This window comes from Mesitornis unicolor, unplaced genomic scaffold (genome assembly GCF_000695765.1).
Source record: "Mesitornis unicolor isolate BGI_N332 unplaced genomic scaffold, ASM69576v1 scaffold53780, whole genome shotgun sequence".
NCBI classification, from domain to species: Eukaryota; Metazoa; Chordata; class Aves; order Mesitornithiformes; family Mesitornithidae; genus Mesitornis; species Mesitornis unicolor.
This window is the reverse complement of record NW_010159957.1, coordinates 1-21,394: the sequence shown is the minus strand read 5'-3', so window position 1 is coordinate 21,394 and position 21,394 is coordinate 1. Positions and strand designations below refer to the sequence as shown.

The 21,394-nt window shown below is 36.9% G+C and overlaps 1 protein-coding gene across 1 annotated transcript; it reads right to left on the bottom strand.

Moving 5' to 3' along the window:
* Nucleotides 1-579: 579 nt before the first annotated feature.
* Nucleotides 580-15,577, bottom strand: PACSIN2 (protein kinase C and casein kinase substrate in neurons 2; the record flags this gene model as incomplete). The annotated part of the gene is made up of 9 exons (XM_010188220.1): nucleotides 580-2,411; nucleotides 6,852-7,048; nucleotides 8,016-8,132; nucleotides 8,798-8,922; nucleotides 11,187-11,307; nucleotides 12,684-12,859; nucleotides 13,586-13,741; nucleotides 14,439-14,674; nucleotides 15,421-15,577. Coding segments are annotated over 9 exons (1,398 nt in total), but the record flags the coding sequence as incomplete, so codon positions are not given.
* Nucleotides 15,578-21,394: the final 5,817 nt, after the last annotated feature.

The following is a 21,394-nucleotide window of genomic DNA, read 5'->3' as shown; positions in this document are numbered from 1 at the left end:
TTAAAGAGGACACTGGACTAGAGACCTCCCTTGGTCCCTTCCACGTGAATTCTATGGTGCCTTCACCAAATCGGACATCCAGAAAAGAGAACTAGTACTTTATTTGAAGAACTAGTACTTTATTTAGATTTTAAAAATGCAGTATTGATGAAGGAGATGAGATAAAACTTTCAGTTAGCTATCAAAAACACTACTACATTAATCACTGTCAGTCAACAAGAAAACTCACAAAAGGCGTAAAAGACTCAGATACTATGAAAAAAAAAAAGCTTAGCTGTTCACCCAAGCTGTATCAGACTTGACTGTACCACAGAAAACAGCATCACAGTAGATTCTGCATACCCATAAGAGACATGGTCTCATCTTCTCCCATAAAGATGTTCTGCCAGTGCCTTGCCAAGAGCCCCTGTGCACCGTGCCTTCCCTTTTTTGTTAACAGCACCAATGCCACTGATACCATCCTCTTCTTTATGGCTCTTCTAGAAAATGCAGATTTGGTCATCTTGAATTGCAATGAAATGCACAGATTATTTGCTTCATAAGACTATTTTCACATACAATGAAATAATAAAAGGTGCATTCTGTGTATTTAAGAGATTAACAGATTTTATTGTTTTCTAAAATATTTTACAATACAGAGACCCAAACCAGTAATTCCTGAAAAATTTAGTAACCGTCTTGTGGATGAACAATTATGTTGGTAAGTTTTCCTTGACAGACATATACATACATCCACTTTCCAAGCTTGCACATTTTGATTCATTGAAAATTATGACTAAATATATCTATAAGCTCAAAAAGCAAACGATAAAGTCCAAGACTAACAACAGTGTTTTATAGTTACCTCAAAATAGATTTGTTAGCTTTATTACAGTGTAGCTTCCTAACATAGCATATCTACTTACCTGATACTTAGTTGTTTTAAACACAAATCTGCTGTAATTTTACAACCCAGTTTTAGATGTCACAAATGCATAAGATTTGACACGATTACAGATGGCCGAGTTGTAACTGCAAACAAATGTAGATTTTACAGTGTTCTGCTACAATAACCCATGTAAGGACTAAAGCTAGTTTATATTTTGATCCACAAATTTATCCACAAATACTGATTTCGAGTATGTTAGAGTATTTACTGTACTTCTGAAAATCTAATCACAGAATACTTTGTCTATGGTACAGTAATGAATATGGCAGGAAAGCAGATTTAAATATACCTATAATTTAAACTCTTAAAACAGTCTAAATCTTAGTGACATCAAAAGGCTTGATAACTAATAGCCATGCTTTTTATATTTTGGAATATCAAATTATATGTACATATACACAACATAGATAGGCTCTTAATAAAAAGCATTTAGTCTATTTTACAGTCTTCTCTGTTCAAAAAAATTAGCTTTCACAGATTTAATATTTCAAATCACCCAAAAATCATTAGCAGTTTAAAGGAGATTATTTTTTTTCCCTGCAAACATGTGCTGGAAATAGCTACTATTCTGGGGCATATGCATAATTTATCTGAGCGCCATTTAAGATCTAGATGGAAAACTCTTAGTTTAAGTATCAAATCACATAAACAACATTCATAATAGAATCCCAACCCATGACACCTGCAGATATCTCTGCTACAAATAACCTTCTGTAACAGATATTTGTTAAATACAGTATTTGTTTTACAACTTCAAGCCATGCTGACAATATAGAAAGATTACTACAACATGGAAAGAGTTTTCATTCAGTCAACTAATGACTAAATCTATATCATAATTTAAGTATTAATTGATAAATCCAGGCATACAAAAAGGTGCTTAACTACATAGCATTTAAATAAAAAAATACTGCATCTTTCAGACATCGCTAAGAACAAATAGAAAATTAGGTATAATAATCTTTAAAATTCAAGTTGCAAGTTACTGAAGGTCACTTAAAATAACTGATTAAACAAAAGTGAGCATAAGCCACATACCTAGGGTAGGATGAGGCACAAGCATAGAAAATGCAAAAATGTTGAGGATTCACAATAATAGACCATGTGGGAAGAAAAAGCTTCAAAAGTATTTTTCCTATCATATTATTTTTTCACCCTAACCTCTTTCCTTTGCATTGTGCACAAGTTGTGAAAACCATGTCGAATTATTAGTTCAAACTTTCCTTAAATCACCATGATTTCAGTATCAAGCACTCGCCTTTTCATTAAAATATATACACTATACATCATTCAGCTTCCTCTCACTTTAAATATGTACTGTACAAGCCTAAAGAGCTTTTGTAACACTTCTGTATTAACTTTGTCCTTTGTCACTGGATTGGTTCAACATAGTTTGCTGGGTATAAACCAACTTGTCCGTTGTCCAGACGTCCTTTGCACCAACCCTGCTCATCTTCATTCTCCATTTTAGTTAACTCATCCCCTGAAAAAAGAAGGAACGTTGTTAACAACCTGTAACCTTTTAAGTAACAACAGGAAGATAATATGACAGTTGCCTACATGTCCACTTTTCTTCCCCTGCCCATCCCAGGCCTCAGTAGAAACCCTCCCTTCTTTGCTCTTCATGCTTTTGATACTAAGAATACCACAGATTTACAAATGAGATGAAAGGCCCCAATTTCAAGAAAATAGGAAGAAGCAAGCTACTCTGAAACTAAAACATTACTCTGGTGACATTTCAAAAAGGTTATAGCATCTTTTAAAGCACAATAAAGAATGCAAAGTTTTGAAGTTATATACACTGTCCTTTCACTTTAAGATCAAAGACTCACTTATATCTAAAGGGTATGAGCAAAGGTAGCTGTGGACTGCACAACTACCTCTAAACAAGCAGTATAGTCATACACTTATTGCCTCAACAAAATGCCAGTGCAAGTGAAATAAATGTTTTGTTAGGCTTACTGTCAATATGTACTCTAAGATTTTGTGGAACATAAGGAAAACAATGCAACAAAAATTAAGACATGGCACTAAAATTATCTTGAATTAAATTTGCAGCTTTCCAGTATACCACTACTAGGTTGCAATGCAGAAAGATTTAAAGGAATCGTCTACCTTACATTTTGTTACATATATCTCTCTCTCTCTCTCTCCTTTCCTCATCTTTTTAAGAAAAATAAGGAGTGGGATTTAACTTCCCCTTTTACTGCTCTAGCTTTATATTGTTGGAAGCTGATATACAGTTGTAGCTCCAGAAAAAGTAACTCAGAATTTGTCTCCTAACTTACACAGCAAGAGCTGACACTGCTTATCCATTCAGACACTTATGAACTATAACATAACCTCATGTTGACTGTTGTGCACATCTCATCTTCTACATCCTCAGGAAATACTCTGGCATTAGAGAGGTTGCAGGCTCCAAGATGCTGTATATGAGCAAATGAACATCCACCTCAGCCAGGCAAAAAAGGCCATGCTAAGTAACAATTCTTTCCTCAGGTACAACTTTTTTGTGTCAAATTATTTCCCTAGATAAAAATAATTTGTGTTTCACCTTAGGTAGCAATAGGAAATATACGCTGAAGATGTGAACCACTTAATACAGTCCCAAATGGCTATGAATTTACAGAGTCTTGTTGTTACCATTTAGGAGAACACGAACTAGCCCAGGGACTATAAATTCTTTGATAGAAATGGACAAGCTTCATATTAAATCTTCACTGTCTTCTATAGCTTCTCTGTTAGATAAAAAAGGTTAAAGCTTTATCTCCTCTAGTTAGTAAGTTTATCAGATAAGTAAGAAAAGAACATTATGAACAAATGTTTGGCACTGCAGATTGTACTTGGTTTATGAAGACATTTTACAATTTTTTCCACCATTTCTAGCACTGCAGAATGAGAGAGCGTACAATTCCAAGCCTTCCTGCCACTTCTATGAAATGTATGTTAACAAAGACTGAAAACAATGACTACCAAAAAGCCACACTGCATTAACAGTATATCCCAATGCAGTTGCACTTGTATTAACAACTAGGACTTGGAAACTCAATGATCTTGGAGGTCTATGAAAATATTACCACTTTTAAGTGTCATCTGCACAAGTTACAATGAAAACAGTTTAACAACTGTCGTAAGGATGGCATATATAGCAACACATCTTGACAACATTGCATGGCCTACATTTACTGTAGCTATTTATTCTCAGCCATGGCAACAACACAGCAGGGTGAGATATACATATGGTAGATGCTTATGCCCCATCCTCTTGCATGATTATAAAACCTCTCAAGATATGAATAAACAGTTATTCTTCCTCTTCGGAAGCCTCCCACAGTTGTTTGCCAAGAAAAAAAAAACAAACAAACCAAAAACCAGACGTAGAAAGTATTCCACTAATAAAAAGGAGTTTCATGTATTAACGTACATTTAATGGACACTACACAGAGCATATATTCTACAGTACGTACCTAGAAGTGATCACAAAAGCTTTGTAGGCAAATTCTTTGAATACCCAAGGAAATCCCATCTGAGAATATCCATGTACGTTTAAACTGATCCCTAAAATGCATTAATCCTCTGTTGACAGCTGCTTAGGAGTCTGGGCATAGTCTCCATAGGAGCACATGACTGAGTACATATTAAATTGGCCCCTGCATGACCTGGTGAATTCTCTCCAATAGTCTTTTGTATGTTCAGTGTAAACCTAGCCACACTAACACTTCTGCCTAAAAAATAATTAAGTTTGACTATAGCCATTCTATACTTCAGCTTCTCTAAGGGGATTCATAGTCTACCATGTCATCCCTTTCCTGCGATTGATATAATCATGTAATTTAGTGTAATAATGTACTTTAATGCTCTTCCTTCAAAGGCATTAAGCTATTTTTAAGTTAAGCCTATGTACATACCTCAGTTCATACTTCCTGCACTTTATTTCTACAGACCTCACACTGAGAACCACTTGGTTCAAATAGTTTAATACACAGCACACAGCTGGTACTAAAGCACAGAATACCTAACTTTGCATTTAACCATTACATCTGTGTGTACAAACATTGCATACTTTTGCCACTAAAAGGCTCATTACTGTAAACTCTTGGAATGCCACCCTGTTGTTTCACAGGCACAGTACATATATTTCAAGAGGATTAGCATACTTTCATCCCCTGCTGAGAAAAAAAGAGCACTTAAAGTCTACAGAATGAAGATTAATTTTAGCTGCTGTGCATTCCAGAGAAAACTCCAGGTGTTTTGTTACTACTGTCCTTCTGTCAGGGCACAATTCAGTAAAGTTAATGGACAAACCAACCCATTCCTCCTCTCTGGAAGTCTACAATACTTATCTACAAAGAAGAAGAGTCAGATGTATAGAATTTCACAACTGGAAAAGGAAAGAGGCAAGTGAAAGGTGAAAGCACCACTATGAGAACTGTGAGGCTTTTCGGTTTAAAAGACACAAACCAAATATGACCTGGAAATACACTGTGCTGAGCACCACCCTTCTCCAGCAGCAGAACAGAAGCCTAGCCGTTCACTGATTTGCTACATCATTGACTTGTTTACTGGATTAACTTCCAGCCATTAACATCCAACACCCGTAGTAGATGGTGTAGAAGTAGCACCCTTCTTACAACCCCCAGCTGAAAGGGAAGTAGAACCAAAAGTTTTCTCAAACTTCTTTGAACACTTGAATCCTGTTTTTCCTCTACAACTAAGTCAGTCATTCATTACAGGAGAAGGGAGTAAATCACAAGCAAACAGAAGAAGAGGCAAGATCAATGAGGTTGCCTATCTCATTTTCACAAACTGAAGTTCTGTTTGCTTTTGCTAAACTACCCAGGCAATCTTGTTCTGGAATTCCTGGTTAATAAAAACTTTTAATGTGCAGTACTGGGCAAGACAGTAGAACAACTGGCTGAAATTAGAGCTCGGAAAGCACAGTCAGGGTGTAGATTTCACCTTTCATCACTAGAGGGTGCTGCCTCCGGGCTGGCCAGGTTATGAAAAACTGCAAGTCTCCTATTTTGGGCCTGAGTAGGATGCCCTGGCACTCACTCAGCACACAAAAGCTGGTAACACTAGCCCAGACAAACTGGGGCCAGCAGCATCCATTGCGTGCAGCCATCACACTCTTGTGCCAACTTCGTATATGTGCAAACATACCGTGGCACAGGTCTCTCCTGTCAGTTGCCTCTATTCTGTTCTCTCAACTCCAACAGCAGTGAGGAAAAAAATGTAAAGAAAAGGAAAGAAAAGCTCAAGGCAAAGACAATATCCTAAGAAGGGCGACATGTAGTCAGTGTACCATAACAAAATGTAAGATGAAAAGCCAGCTAAAGACAGTTACTGTAGTTAACATACACTGAACGGGGATGGAAAGAGAGAAAAAGAAATTACCTGTCTATTACTAAGTCTCCAACTGTTAAAAAGTCACCACTGTAGGAAACTGAGGGCCAAAAAAGGGATGCCTCCAAGTTTAAACAACAGCAAAAAAAAAAAATCAGTTGAGTAGATACTGTTTTAAGATCAGCTGCTGTAGCTTTTTCCTTTAAAAAACAAACTTTGTAGGATTAGCATTTCTACACAGCTAAAAGCAGCAGCTGCTACTGTCACCAAGTAAGAAAAGGAAGAGATAGGATTATCATTTCTGTAGCTCATTTTATTTAACACAAGATGGCAAGAAAGGAATATCCCAAATGGATGCATCCCGACACATTCCAAACAGATTAGAAGTCACTGCTTCTAATAGTATCAACAGGATACTAAGCAGTGCTATCAGGAGAGGTGATGGTTAGATGATCCTGCAAGTGGAGTTGTACATTCGGAGAACACAGGTGGCTTCAGAAAACAAAAGCTGAAGAGAAAAACACCTTCCCTCCTTTCTCCTTTTGTTAAATACTTTATGTGAATGCTGTAAACTTACCAGCTTTAAAGCTGAGCTCATCTTGCTCTTGGCCCTCATAGTCATAGAGTGCACGTACTCTCACTTCCATTGCAGGAGAGGTATCTTCATCAAATGGATTGGTGTCTCCATTTGCATCAGTGGAAGAGAAGGGATTGTTGGACTCTTCATCAGACCAATCTGTAGGGTAGCTTTGGTTTTTTTCATAGCTGCTAACACTGAAAACAATTACTAAATTATTCTTTTCTGCTCTTAAAATAGGAGACTAGAAATACCACTAAGATATCAGTTGCCCTAATTAAGCTTAAACTCCACTTTAAGGCCCAGTTTTGAAATTATTTCTGGTGTCTTTTCACCTATTTCTAGCTGAGAATGCCTCATTCAAAACAAACAAACAAACAAAAACACATACTTGCAATACATTTACAAAGTTAGAAAAAGGCAAAAGAAAAAAAGACAAAGATAACCTCCCCACAAACTCCAAGAACTTCTCTATCAAGAAATCTATATAATCCATGGAATTATTTACTCTGGAAAGGTAAAAAGTATGCAGGTAGTAGATAAGAGGAATTATCCTGTTTAGGATAAAATCTATATGTTGCTTTGCAGAACCTTCCTCTCAAATCTCTATGCACCTTTACAAAAGCTTTCAACACTTTTTGTATGTTGCAATCCACCAATAAAGACATGTCCTTATACTGCAGCAACTTGACAATTTAAAGAAAAGTTCACTGTTGAGCATGCACATGCCATTTGAGAGTGGTAGACATCCCTAGGTGTGCCTACTGAAGCAACAGGCAGCTGTTTGAGAAGATCCTAAATAAAAAGAAAGCAATCATAAAAGCAGACGTATTCAGCAAGAACACACAGAGCAGTGAAGCTCCAGAAGCAGTTTCACTAGAAAAACCTGTCAAATTTAACATTTTCTAGGACTGGGAAAGGAAGAAAAAAAAAAAGCAACAGCAGTTCTGTTAGCAACTGCCAATGACCCCCGTAGTTTCAAACCACAGATCAAGGCAACAGACATGGCATCTGTTAGGAAAGACAGGTTACAGCGTTGCTTACATCACTGCTCAAAAGGACTTCATGCACTGAGCGGCATAGTGTTATAGAAACCAAAATCAGGAAACCCTGGATAGAGAAAGTGCAAGTGTGAAAACAATTAAAAAACAACATTTCACCAACTTTTTGATCTTATTGTCCTCCTTTTCACTGACAGTACTCCCAGTATCTTCTTCATCTTCAAAGGGATTGTAACTTGATTGTACTGACTGCACTGTGTTACTCTGGACACTAAGACTGCTAATTTGGAAAAGAAAGAGCATTATGGTGACCCTATCTGTTTAAGAGTAAAACACTGTCGTTGATGTCCCACTAAGTAGTTTCTTAGCAGACCCATTCTCTAGGCAAAAACAAACAACAAACCACCAAAAACCAAACTAAACAGCTATCAAGAGTAGCCTAAGACACAAGGAAGTTCCTAAAGTCTAACAAACGATACATTCCTCCAGAATTAGAATATTCTTCGTGAGCCATAATTTCTTTTACAGCCTGCAATAAAAGGCAGTGCAATTTTTCTAGCCAGTTTCATTCTTTTCCAAAGCAGCTGATGTTAGCAGTTTTGTATTAATCACATCCAGAATTCTGAAGTGACTAAACATTTTGCAAGCTAAGATTTCGAAGTATCATTGTCATTTCTAGAAGTGGGAAGATAGCCACAGGCTAAACTACCAGCTAGAGAAAGTTCAGTTTCTCATGAAGTTTGGTTTCTTTTAATTCCCAATGTACAGAGAACTGTAAAATGGGGAATTATTCCAAAATATTTTGTAAGCTGCACAACACATCATTAAAAATGCTCACAGATCATTAACATTTGGTTGGAGAATGACTTTTTGATCTCGTAGAGCTTAGTGTACTTGAATGTAACAATCCTTTCCAAGTAGTCTTTTAGGCATGAAAAAACATACCTGCTATGTTTGTTAGGCTGTGAAACTTGATCTCCTGTCTGATTAATACCAGTCAGAGTCACTCCATCAGAAGCCTTCTTCTTTTCTCTTCTACTGAGAGTGCGATTCAGATCTGCAGACCACTCCTATCAATGAAAGCAAAATGTGATTAAAAATTTTAACTGAACAAGTAATTATCACATTTAATTTTTAGATTGAGTTATGGAACATACATTTACACATAGAGCACTATAAATAATTATTAAAAAGATGTTACTCTAAATGTTTCACATGTAGTTCTCATCTAGTTCCTGCCCTAGCAATGCAAACTATCAGTGCTACTTGCAAAATCCCCAGGTTACCTGTACTTCCCTGCTTAGTATTCTGAACACCTTGAAAAAGACTTTAAATACCAGATATCTGGCAGACAACTGAAAAAAGTGAAAGGAGTTGGCCAGTGCAGCTCTTTAGAAGTTCTACTGAGAGGGTTCACTGTTTCAAATAACATCAAGACACCTGGCTTTAAAAGGTAAACCTTAAACATTTAATTTAGAAAGGTATTATAATCTAATTTAAGACAGGGCTTTGCTTCTCAAGAAGTGCTCCAAGAATGACTTAAGAACAAGCTCATTTTTAAGCTCATTTTTAAGCTGTATAACAGTTCTCCTGTCTTTAATATTTGAGCCCTGAAGGTACTTCACTCTAGATTTAGTGAAATTTTTTGTCCTCAAAAGCCATCCATAAAAGGATCAAGTCAACACAGCTGCTGACAAGACTCAAGATGCCATTTGTAAAGTATCCCCTCCTTGATGTTTTGAACCATTCAGATGTTTCAGAAAGTAGACAGGCATGACAAGACCTAAACACAACTTCTACCTATCAAGTGAAACTAAGCTGCATACTGATAGAAAGAAGAAACCAACAGAACAAACTAGATGCAAGCAAATATCCTATGCTGGGCCATGTTTCATCTTGGAAGCCTTAAATGTAAAAAAAAAAAATACATATATTAAAAAAATCAGGAGATAAATGCTATCTTTTGTATAGCAAACTGAGATAAGTATTTTTAACAGGACATGAAGATTTTGCAAGTTGATATTACTTTTGCTTTATATATGTAGCACAGTCAGTCTTACGTGATTTCTGGCCAACTTTTCGGAGATACCTCATTATTTTAACTTTGTACAAATACATATTGGATTTCGGAGTTACCACAGTTTAAAGACCACTGACCTAAGCATATTTGCAGTTTATAATGCAATTTCATATTCATTTGATCATGACTTTTTTTACTTACATCATCCTTGTAGCATGTAAATAAGAAAAAACTTGATTAGAAAAACAGTAGCAACAATATTCAATTTGTTAATTATAATGCTTGTGAAAAAGGATGGTAATTTCCCCCCATAGAAGTAACTGTAGTTCTGTGTTTCAGACAAAGAAGTTCTGCAGTACTATTATGAGTTTTCTTTCTCACACCTTCTAAAGTTACTCAATATTTTAAAAACAAGTTATATTTTTTCATTATGGTTAAAAAGGGAACAGTGAACACTGTTGATGCTTCCACTCCATTAATTTAATACCTAAAAATTTATTTCAACTAAACCCATGATTCTGGTCAAACAAACCCATCTCAATTCCAGCCATTTGATCTTCTGATAGTGTGATCTGCGCTGATACATTTTGGTACTTGTTTCTTGTAAGCTATGTCAGCAGAACACTATTAAAAATCTCCTTCCTTTTGAAGATGGCTTTCAGCAATAAAATTACCAATAGGTTAAAGGTGGAACTTTTTTATAATATAAGACTATTGAAAAAATAGTTAAGACTTACAAATACCAATTTCCAGAACTGACTGAAGTATAGAGAGAGAGAGAGAGAGAGAGAGAGAGAGAGAGAGAGAGTGTGTGTGTGTATATATATATCCACACACACACACAGTAGAATAATGAGTATATATATAGAATATATATAGTTCAAACTTTTTCAAATCTCTGCTGCCTACACTATAATTACCTGCTAACAGCAAGAAGGTTCAAACTGAAGTCTGACACCAAAGGGGACAAGTGAAACATACAGGGTAACATATACAGGTGTCATAGGTGTTATCAACTAAACCATGGCTTACTAAGGACTTCAGCAATGACTTTAGGTTAAAAAAAAAACCAAAACGTACTATCAAGTTTTCTATTTTATCCCTTTTCTCTTTAAATAGGTGCCTGATATAAACATCTCCAAAAGCTGGGGATGAGAAGAGCCCAATCATAATGAAGAATATTATGACTTGTAAAAAACAGCAAAATTCACTGCCAGAAGTCTGAATTTAAGTTACATGAGAAAGCAATATGACAAAAAGCAAAGAGGAAAAAATAGACAAAACAAATCTGGGTTTTAAGCACTCTGACCTTACCTCAAACTGAGGCCAATTCATTGACATCCCTGGACCTTGATTAGCTCTAAACCACCGCAAGTCTTCAACAGCATCTGCTGTTTTGATATTCTGTTCCAGTTCACGGTAGATATTTTTGTAACTGCAAAACAAAATTGTCTTCAAATGTAGTATAACATTTAGAAACATGAAAAATCCCCTAGTCAGATTAAAAAAAAATATATATTTCAAAGGTCACAATAGTATTGAAAAAACTTACAGCAAGACAGACTTTTTAAAAATACTTTGACAGACCTTTTAACTGCCAGTAAAACAGGAAGAATAGTCCAACAAGTAAAAATAGCCTGTCTTCCACAGCAGCTCCATAAGAACTTTGAGCAACCCAAAATTATAATGATGCTAACATAAGTGATCATGCCCTCACCTATTGATTGCTCTGTACTTGTTACCCCTCCGCTTATGCCAGCAATAACTTCTGTGTGACTGCATAGCAAGTCAATTTGGAACACTGATCACAGTTAAAACCAAACCAGATTCTTCTTGCCCTAGGTTACACTTTGTCCACTCTTTAATTCCACTGGTTGTACTACCATAAGAGTTTTTTCACTAGTAGAAGAGGGAACAGAAACGAGCAGCCAGACAGAAGCACACTTTTCTCCTTTTAACTGAAGTGCCAACCAGAGAGCACGTGAAACTCAGCTGTTATGAGTGGGATGTAAATTCCACTAGTGTTACAGCATTTGCTGCAGCATCTGTTTTCTCAAATGCAAGACACAACCACTGTCTTGCTGACATACTGAAGTAGCTTAGTCTCAAAACAGCCTGTAGTAGTTGACAGGCCACACGGTCTGACAAAATAAGCTGTGTGAGCTCTTGTTTGAGTTCCCTAGCAGAAGTTCAGTTGTCTTGGAATGCAGTGAGGAGGGTCCAGGCAGAAAGAACAAAGTACAAGACGTGCTTTATACTTACTACAATATAAAGAGCAGACTTTAAAACTAAGATGGACAAGAATTCAGCGACAGTCAACCAATGGATCTTTAATATTTATCCTCTAGTTTAGGTAACTGCTGTGGACTGAGCTCCTGTATTTTAACAATAGACGTGTTTATGGTATGAAGTTCATGCTGTCTTACACTAATAAATTCTAGCTTGCTCTCCAATAAACATGCAAGACACATAATACACCAAAACCCTTCTTTCTCAATCTTTGATCCAGCATTTTTTGATTCTAAGCTCTGAATCCTTTCTAATTGGCCCACATTTGATTACAGAAATGCAACAAGAATGAGGGTTTCCTGGTTCACTTAACAGTGTGTTAAACAAAACTAGCAAATTTTAGGGATGGATGCTAATCTGATCTTAGACAAAGCAAAGAATTAAGCTGTTTCACTTACACTTTAAACCAATTGATGCAGAGCATTAGAAACAAATCAAATTCCAAACTGATCTACTTGAAGTATGGATTACTTTTCACTGAGGTGTATTAAGCATTCATTTTGAAGTCTTGGACAGTTTTACCTTGCAACATTAGACAAGTCAAGGTGTTTTTGAACTTCCAGTAACACTTCTCGAAAGAAACGTAAGCGTTTTTCCTCAAACTGCTGACACTGTTCAAATACCTGCTCCATGTTTTCCATATATTGAGGAGTAGCATTATCTAATTCTTTCAGTGATTTTTCATACTTTTCTTTTGTCTGGGGGTGGAAAAAAAACACACAACACATGAGCAATTTAATTTATTATTACCCTACATAACAGACTTATCAATGTAGTGATGGTCAAGATTTGGACCAGAAGTTCCCAAACTGCATTCTCTTTTCATGACCACAGCACCTATGGTAGGTCACGATGAGAGTCACCTAACAAAACTGCAGAACAGTTACAATAAAGTTCTAAGCCTCTTCTCTGACTTTTTAACAGAGACCATGACAAATGCTAATGTAATAGTAAAGATAAAAACCAAGGAGCCACAGAATAAATCAGAGCAGGCAGCGTTTCAAGTTACAGGCCTCTTAATGTAAAAAATACATTCTGCAGTCAAGAATTACCACAAGTTTAGATGTTGCCAGCAAGCTTTAAGCACTTCTCTTACTACAGCCTCTTAAGTGAAATAACGCAACCCTCACTACTACATGAGTAGAGCTCTGTTCTAGAAGTTTGCTGTCATGTTCTGCTTCCTTCCCTGCTGAAAGTACTTCTGTGCTTTCAGAAGTAAAGGCAATACATGAGCTGTTCTTCATGGAAGAACTTGGCAATGACAGACACTTTGGAGAAAACTCTTAAGTTTTGGTATAGGACCATGACTGAAAGTGAGCTGCACTGCAGGCCACAGCACACTAAGGAAGGAAGAAAAGCTTAAATATGCACAAGCTGTAGATCAAAAATACTGCATATGAACAGTATGTTAGCATGCAGTGTACCTTTAGTACATCTTGTTTGCTTCTCTCCACTTTGTCTTGTAATTTCTTGAGTTGTTCAGGATTTAGTGCTGGATCAGCTTTGCTGTTTGTTTCTCTGGATATAGCCAGCTTCTCCTCTTTGCAGGCTGCATGGTATGCTTTCTTTGCAGCTTCCACCTACAAAGTAGATTTGAATCTTTGCATCTGGGACAGTTTATGCAACGACTATCAACTGAATTGTTTAGCCTTATAGTCATATTGCAACAAAGAAAATGTAAGGTTTTGTCTCAGAATGTTCTTTCTTTTTTTATTCATTTAGGCTAAGGAATGAACAGTACACACGAATCAAACTAAGGAAACAGTTGTAGTACTTATGAATCAGTATTCTCTTACTATACAAGAAATATCACTCTTACAGCTTAGAGAAGTGTAGAACAGACTCAAGAAGAGGATTGCACAAATAGAACCCAATAAAACATTTTTCCTCATGCCCATGTTCTCCTGTTCCCCTTCTTCTACGAGCCAGTTAGTTAAGAATAATGTTGCATGACAAGGAGGAAAAAAAAAAAAAATGACAGACCCAAACACTTTTCCCCTGCTCATTTCTTTGAGCAATTTGAAACTTTCAAATGCATGAAATTAGATACTGGTACAATGATAGCTTAAATTCCACTTTTCCCAGATTTTCACTGAAGTCATCAAGATTAGTAGAGACCAAGAGAAAAATACTTATTTTCAGAAGAGGACAGAAAGCAAGAGATCTTTTGAGAAAGGAGGGTCCAGCAGAGAGAACAGGGAGTTTACTCCCTTATAGGTATTCGAGACATTAATATATCTTAACACAGGATATCTAGTACATAATCTACTGCTGTACCTCTTTCAGCTTTTTTGCCCAGGGTTTCTGAGCTTTCCTAAATCCATCTTCTGCTTCTTTGGTTTCCTTAAATCCTCCCATCATTTGTTTATGAAAGGCTTCCTTCTGCCAGTTCTTGATTTTTTCAAAGTCTTCATTCATCAGTGAACCTTTTACTTCTAGATGTAGTTCACTCACTTTTTCAGCTTCTGACATAAAAGCACACCAAGCCCTTTCTACTGTTCCATACTGTGGGCCTAAACACAACAGAAAGTGTCATTCTCAGTAACCATCACCCACATGGAACTTATATTCCCAAGAAGCTACCTGAAGCTATTGACTTATATTCACTTGTAAACAGCAATATTGACGCAAACCTAGAAAAGGGAACAGTTTCTTTTCAGATAAATTTAGAATATTACAAGTGTTTACACCAAAAGAAATAATATTCATTCAGTCTGACCTGCTCCTCCCTGTGCCATGATTCGCAGTATTCCACCTATTAGCTCCTCTTTGAACTGCCCTCAATTTCTCAACATACTTTTTGAAGCACAGTTAAACCAGGAAAGGACAAACTATTACAGAACATATTAAAATAGTATCCAGTTACCCTTCCATTAGAGCAATACCTAGCTCTTATTAGTAGTCTTTCCCCCACAACCAGTGCCCCCTTATTATTCAGATGCACTTTTCAAATTTTGTTCTATACCATTAGTTACTGAGAAACAGCCAGATCTCTCGAATCGAATCTATCTGGATACCTCAACACTGGAGGCAAGATTTATCTGCTTCAGTAAGAAACAAGCAAAGGAGCAGAGCTCTCTTTGTTTTTAATCAAGAAAAGCTTGATCATTTGTTACATTACTGAGCCTTTTACAAAGGCTCCATTGTATGCTAAAAAGTACAAAATTTCTACTTTGTACTTACCAAAACAAAGATATACAGAAACACTTTTCTGTCCATTTGAGGGAGTTTTCAGAGTTCAAAAATCAGAATGCATTACCTTTTTCCACAAGCTGTTTCCACCGTTTTGCCCACTCTGTAAGCTGCTGAGCATAGACCTTCTCTATTCGTGCCCGTTCATGAATGCAGTTCATAAGATCATTGCAAAGTCTGTGACCATCATCAATTCGTTTTACTGTCCGCTTGTAATTTCCAACCTATAAAGAAACAACTATTTAACAATTCCTGCTTGAAAGCTCTGTAAATAAGAGAAATCTCCAATTAACACAAATATCTAGGAGCAAGATAATCTACTACCAGGAATTAATCAATTATAGCATAAGGTATTTTTCAATTAATCTTCAAACCTAACTGCAACACCACCACAAAGGCCACAAGTTGTCCTGTAAAAAAGTTATTCAGCGTAAAAGTGAAAGCTTTATTATATTTTATTAGTTCTGTAATGTAATTATGAGCAGTCGTCACAACTGTTCTGCATTATTATTGCTTGGTAATGTTTTAGATAATCAAGATATTTAATACAAATGCAGTATTTCCTTCTTCCATGCTTAATAATAAGTACCCAATGCCTTAATTTTATGCTGTGTTTAATCTTTCAAGATTAATAAAACTGCAAAGACATGCAAAGGACTACTGCAACATCTCTATCAAGCATAATAATAGTTTTCATTTAAGAATGTAGTATGGAAAAAGCACAACCACTGTATATACAGCAGGGACTGGATGTGCCCTTTGTTATAGCTGTGCTCCACAGCTGACAAACCAGACAGCAACTGTTTCAAAAGTACACGGTAGGATTTAATGTGTGTGTGCCATTCTGACAAGAATGACACGGAGTTCCCTTTCCTAGAATTAACTTATGAATTCTAAAGAAAAAACCCCATCGTTGCTAAATGTCCAAGCTACAAAAGGATGAATGAAAATCCATTATATAATGAACAACCCCCTTTTATTCTTGTGTACACAACAACACAGAATCGCCAACCTAGGTGAGTGAAAGGGAATAAACCCCCTGATACTGCTCTCAGAGTAGTATTTCCACTGATTCCAAGGTCATTCAGGCTGGCTTTTGTAAACATTAAACAAGACATAAGAACTCAGTTAACAGAATTTGCACAGTCTAATAAGTATCACGGTCGGTTTCTTATCTGCCCTAACCACCTGACTGAAAAATAAAGATTAGCAGTAAGGCGGTAGACTAAGCTCAAATACTTCAAGCATGTTTGTAATTTTTACATTTGAATCATATCCCATTCACATCTTCAATACAGGAAGCCATCCAACTTTTTGGTTCACATCTATTCAGAATTTTTTCAGCAGATGTACACACAAGCCATCTGTGAGGAAAACCCTCCTCAAAGTATACAGGGAAATACTCTTAACAAGGGGAAAAAATCTGAATTAACTGCTGAAAAAATAAATGACTATGCTGGTAAATACAGATGTATGTATGTTAGGACTCCTCATCAAAGCTGGGGAAAAAAAAATCAAAACCATCAATGACAAAACAAAACCAATTCCTTTAGACAGTGGTCTCAAAGCATTCATTTGGGAATGATTTTGGTGTTGGACTAGATCCATTTCAACAAGTTAAAGAAATTTGGGTAGCATCTAAGAAAAGCATTAGTTAGCAGTCGTTTATTTGCTAAATCACATTAAAAGTACACACGCCCCCTCTCCCTTTAAATATAAGTCACAATATAATTGAAGATAAGAAGCTACCAGCATCATGAAAGAAGCTGACACCAAAAATCAAGATAGCCAATGCATCCATGTCAAAACAGATTTCATCTATTAACAAGAAAGTATGAAAAATACCCTCTCATTTTCAGGAGAAACAGAAATGGAGAACTAGGTCATTTTAAACCAACACTGTACACTAACAAAAATAATATACCTATGTAATGAAAGCATCAAGAAAATTAAGTACCTCAAAGAATACTTTCGAAAGCCCTTGTAATGGAAGGGCAAATCATTCACCTCTCAGAATGACTCCAGCTGTAGGTTCAGAGCCGAGCAGACTGTTCCAACAGGCTATGCTAGCTTGGCGCAACTACTGAGGCCTTATCCTAGCATCAGTTTGTGTCTCCAGCTATCTGCCATGGGACTTGTCTCTAGCACAAACATTTCCTTTAATAAATTTTCACTATTAAATTAGCATTTTAAATGCTAACACTGAATGGGAGCTGGCTGCCTCGTGACATATTTAATGCTTTTATTTTGCGTCATCTGAGCAAATTCCAACCTCATGGTTGCCACATCTCAGGCAGGTATTCAGAGCACTGAATTCAGCTCACCTATTTCGGTCCACTCGCTATTACCGCATAAGGCCACCTTTGAAGAGCTGCCTGCAGACCACAGCGAGATCACCCACGCTACCTCCGTGTCCACAGAGGACCAAAGGCACTAACATCATCCTTCAGAGCCAGCATAAAGAACCAGGTCTACAATACTAGAAATAACAACCTTGTATGCCAAAGAAAGCCTTTCATACTTTTTTTGCATGAAAATATCAGTAATGTTCACTTACTTAAGCTACTGTTTCATAAATCATGTTAGACAACACATTCAAATCCCATGCTTTATAAGGAAGGCTAGAATTTTGGAAATAGGGCATTTTTCTGTGTTTCATGACACGTAAGTTATATACATGGCATTTAGCATGTTTAAAAGATCATGTTTATATCAAAAATGCAATTTAAGTTACAGATACTGCAATGACAATTGCTGTGGGTTTTTTTTGAGAGAAGCGGAATGTGCAGCCTCCCACTGTAGGAGGCAGACTCGGAGGTACAAGGGCACAAGGTATTTAGACCATGGAGCCAAGTAAAGGGAAAAGAAAAGAATTCTCTTCTTCATGCAGCCAAGGAATTACTAGGTTAACTGTAGATAAGTTAAAACAGCTACATTAAAAGCCTATAAACACACAAAATCCACCCTGTATTCTGGAGAAGAAAAACATGACTTAATACATTGTTTTATTCAAGACTATTTTCTCCAGTTCCTGAGGTAGCCTGCAAACATTCTGCCAGACTTCCCTCTTCCCCTCCACAAGACGTATTTCAGCTAAAGCAAAAGTGACCAATTCGTTTATTTGCAGTGACTGACCAGGAAAAAATAAAAAGAATCCCCGTGTTTCTTTGTTTCAGTCAGAGCCACACTTACATGATGCCTTGCAATGTTCAGATTTCTCACTTAGCACTGTTCAGTACAGGGACATATGATTTTGACAGAATAACCTTCTGAGCATTCTGAGCACTGGGTATTCCTTGAAACAACACATACAGCTAAGACATGAAGTTATGGGGTTTTTTCCAGAAAAGAAATACTTGCTTCAGGACAATAAATTGTTAAGTTATAAACTTTCTTACAGTTTCAAGAAGAAAAATATTTAAAAACTATATCCTGCTTTCATTTCAGCAGCAACACTTCAACCATCTGAGACATTACACGATACCAAGTTCAGTTGCTGTTTACCCTTAGTTGCCAGAAACACTTCAAAATGAAATAACCTCAAGAGCTTATTTCTTCAAAATACTACTATAATGGTCAGCTTCTTGATTCAATCAGGGAATTCTGTGAAAATTGTGACTCACATTTTTCTGTCACCTCCTCCCTTTTTCTTTCCCAAGTTGAGTTAATGACCTGTTTCCCATTTTCTACTGCAAAAAATAATGAGCTTTGCTGCTACTAAGACTCAGTTGATCCTATTTTGCCCCATTTATCTCTTACAGGCATTATAGATGCCTTCAGATCCCCATTTTGCTTAGTCAAGAAAACATTCCTCCTCACTTTGTTATTTCCTCATGCATGAAACATAGCAGTGTCACCTCAAATCCTTTGTCAAATCTAAGATTTAGAGAATCTGAAATAACCAGAGAAAACTATACAAGCCCACAATGATGAGGCATTTTGCATCGTACAGTTTGCAGTCTGGTCATCTCCACTTTGTGATCACCAGTGTACCAATGTACCAATGCACTGTCACTGATGTGATCTTTAGAGGGAACATTTAAGATTTACAAACTCATTATTTTACAATTTCACAACACTGAACACAAAAGGAGAGGCTTAAATTATCTAGACTCCTTTACCTTCACTAAGAGACATTTTATTCGTAGGGCAGGACAAAAGCCTATAGAGAGTTGAACACATTTACCAGGTTTTTCTGGTACACTGAATGAAAAATACAGGTATTTTAATGTTAGCAGCCCAGAAAGTGGCAAATGTTCAGCTATTGCTAAACTCCAGTCAGTGAATTTTAGTGTATCATGGTAACTGTCATAACCACAGGTATTTCAGGAGTTTCAAATGCCTGAAGTAAGATTTGATGTCAACTCTTTTTCCAAGCTTCCCTAGCTTATTCAGAACTAGTCAGCCTTTATGAACTGGAACCATGGGAAAGAGAGTAAGTCATCAGAGCACACAACAAGGGTTTTTTAATGGGCAAATACTCACAGGCAGAAAAAAACAAAATAATGAGCATTGAAGGCTCATAGTCAAACCCACACATACTGATGGTCAACACAGAGACACATTTACTATTTCCAGCATTCCATTTTACCATGGGTACAATTTCTTTCCAGCTACGTCAAACAGGAAGTTTCCAAACATTTAATCCAGCATTAACATCTATAATACTGTGGTTATTTTTACAAATAAAAAGAATTATCTTGATGCATAATTAGCACATACACAGTCCAAGTATCTATGAGCACTAGCTCTGTGTATTTAAATTTTATAAGTTTACCCATATAAAATCACCACTGGTTGCAAGAAAAATCCTGAGGAAGTTTTTAACCCCACAAAATCTAAAGCCAAACATACCAGTAAGCAAACACGTGGCAATATAAATGGAGAACATTATGCTGCTCAATGTTAGGAGGAAACAAAAAAAAATGCATATAGGAAATATGACAGGAATCTACTATTGCACAGTCCAAATATTTTTAAAATTAAAAAGCAAAACAGAACAGTCTCCTTTATCAGCAAAAAACACTCATTGAGGAGTGAAATCTCTCAACATAGGAACACGTCTTCAGTATTCAAAGAAACAGATACCAGCAGTGTTCAAATGGGCAGGACCAAGACCACCTGAGCAGACAGCTTATAACAGCTGTGGGAGGCATGTCCCAGATCAGCTGCCTCTGCATTTGGTTTGGGCCTTGCTTTTGGGGTTTTTTGGGGCAGGGGTGGGCAGAACAGGAATGGAGGCCAAATTTGATTTACTGTATTGGAGACCAACTTCCCCTTTCTGAATAAGTTGAAAATCTTATCAGGCTAGTAGATATCTCAGCAATGCAATGAAAGCCATGTGCTGAGCACCTCAAAATGCACACCAGGTCCTGTCCTCCAAGGGAATCAGCCATAGGTCTAAATCGATAGAGCTAACGCCAGTTGCTGGTTTAGCAGCTGTTTGGAATGACTACTTCTGTTAGGATAAGCAGGTGCTTCCACAGGGCAGTTAAACACCCCTGCCATAAATAGAGAGGGCCCCATGTTGCTGATGCCAACAGAGAATAAGGAAGAGTAAGGACTCACATCTAGGGGGGAAGTGGCACACAGCCTGTGAGGTACCCATGGCTCATGAAAAATAAGTGCTTCCATAGGCAGGGTAGCTGTTCCTTTTGATGTCTTACCTTGCAAGATACACATACACTTCTGCTTTGATCTCTAGGAACACTTACTCATCTCCTTTCTTACCTTCATAGGTATCTAAGTGAACAATAGCATTCGTCTCAGCTTGCTCAAGGCATTTTTCTTTTAATCTGACTATAATAGTGATTAGCAAGCATAAGGCTGGATGCAAAATACATCACAAAAACTAGCCTTCCATTTATTATTAGTACACCAAATTCGTTCACATGCATTTCAAAGCTACTTCAGTAGAACAAGGGCAACCGAGTTCTGAGTTTCTTGTGTTTTACGAAAGCAGCACAATGTTGGAACCAACGAGTCACAAGTCACCAGTCACAAGTGGTGCTCCCCAGGACTCTGTTTTGGGGCCAGTCCTG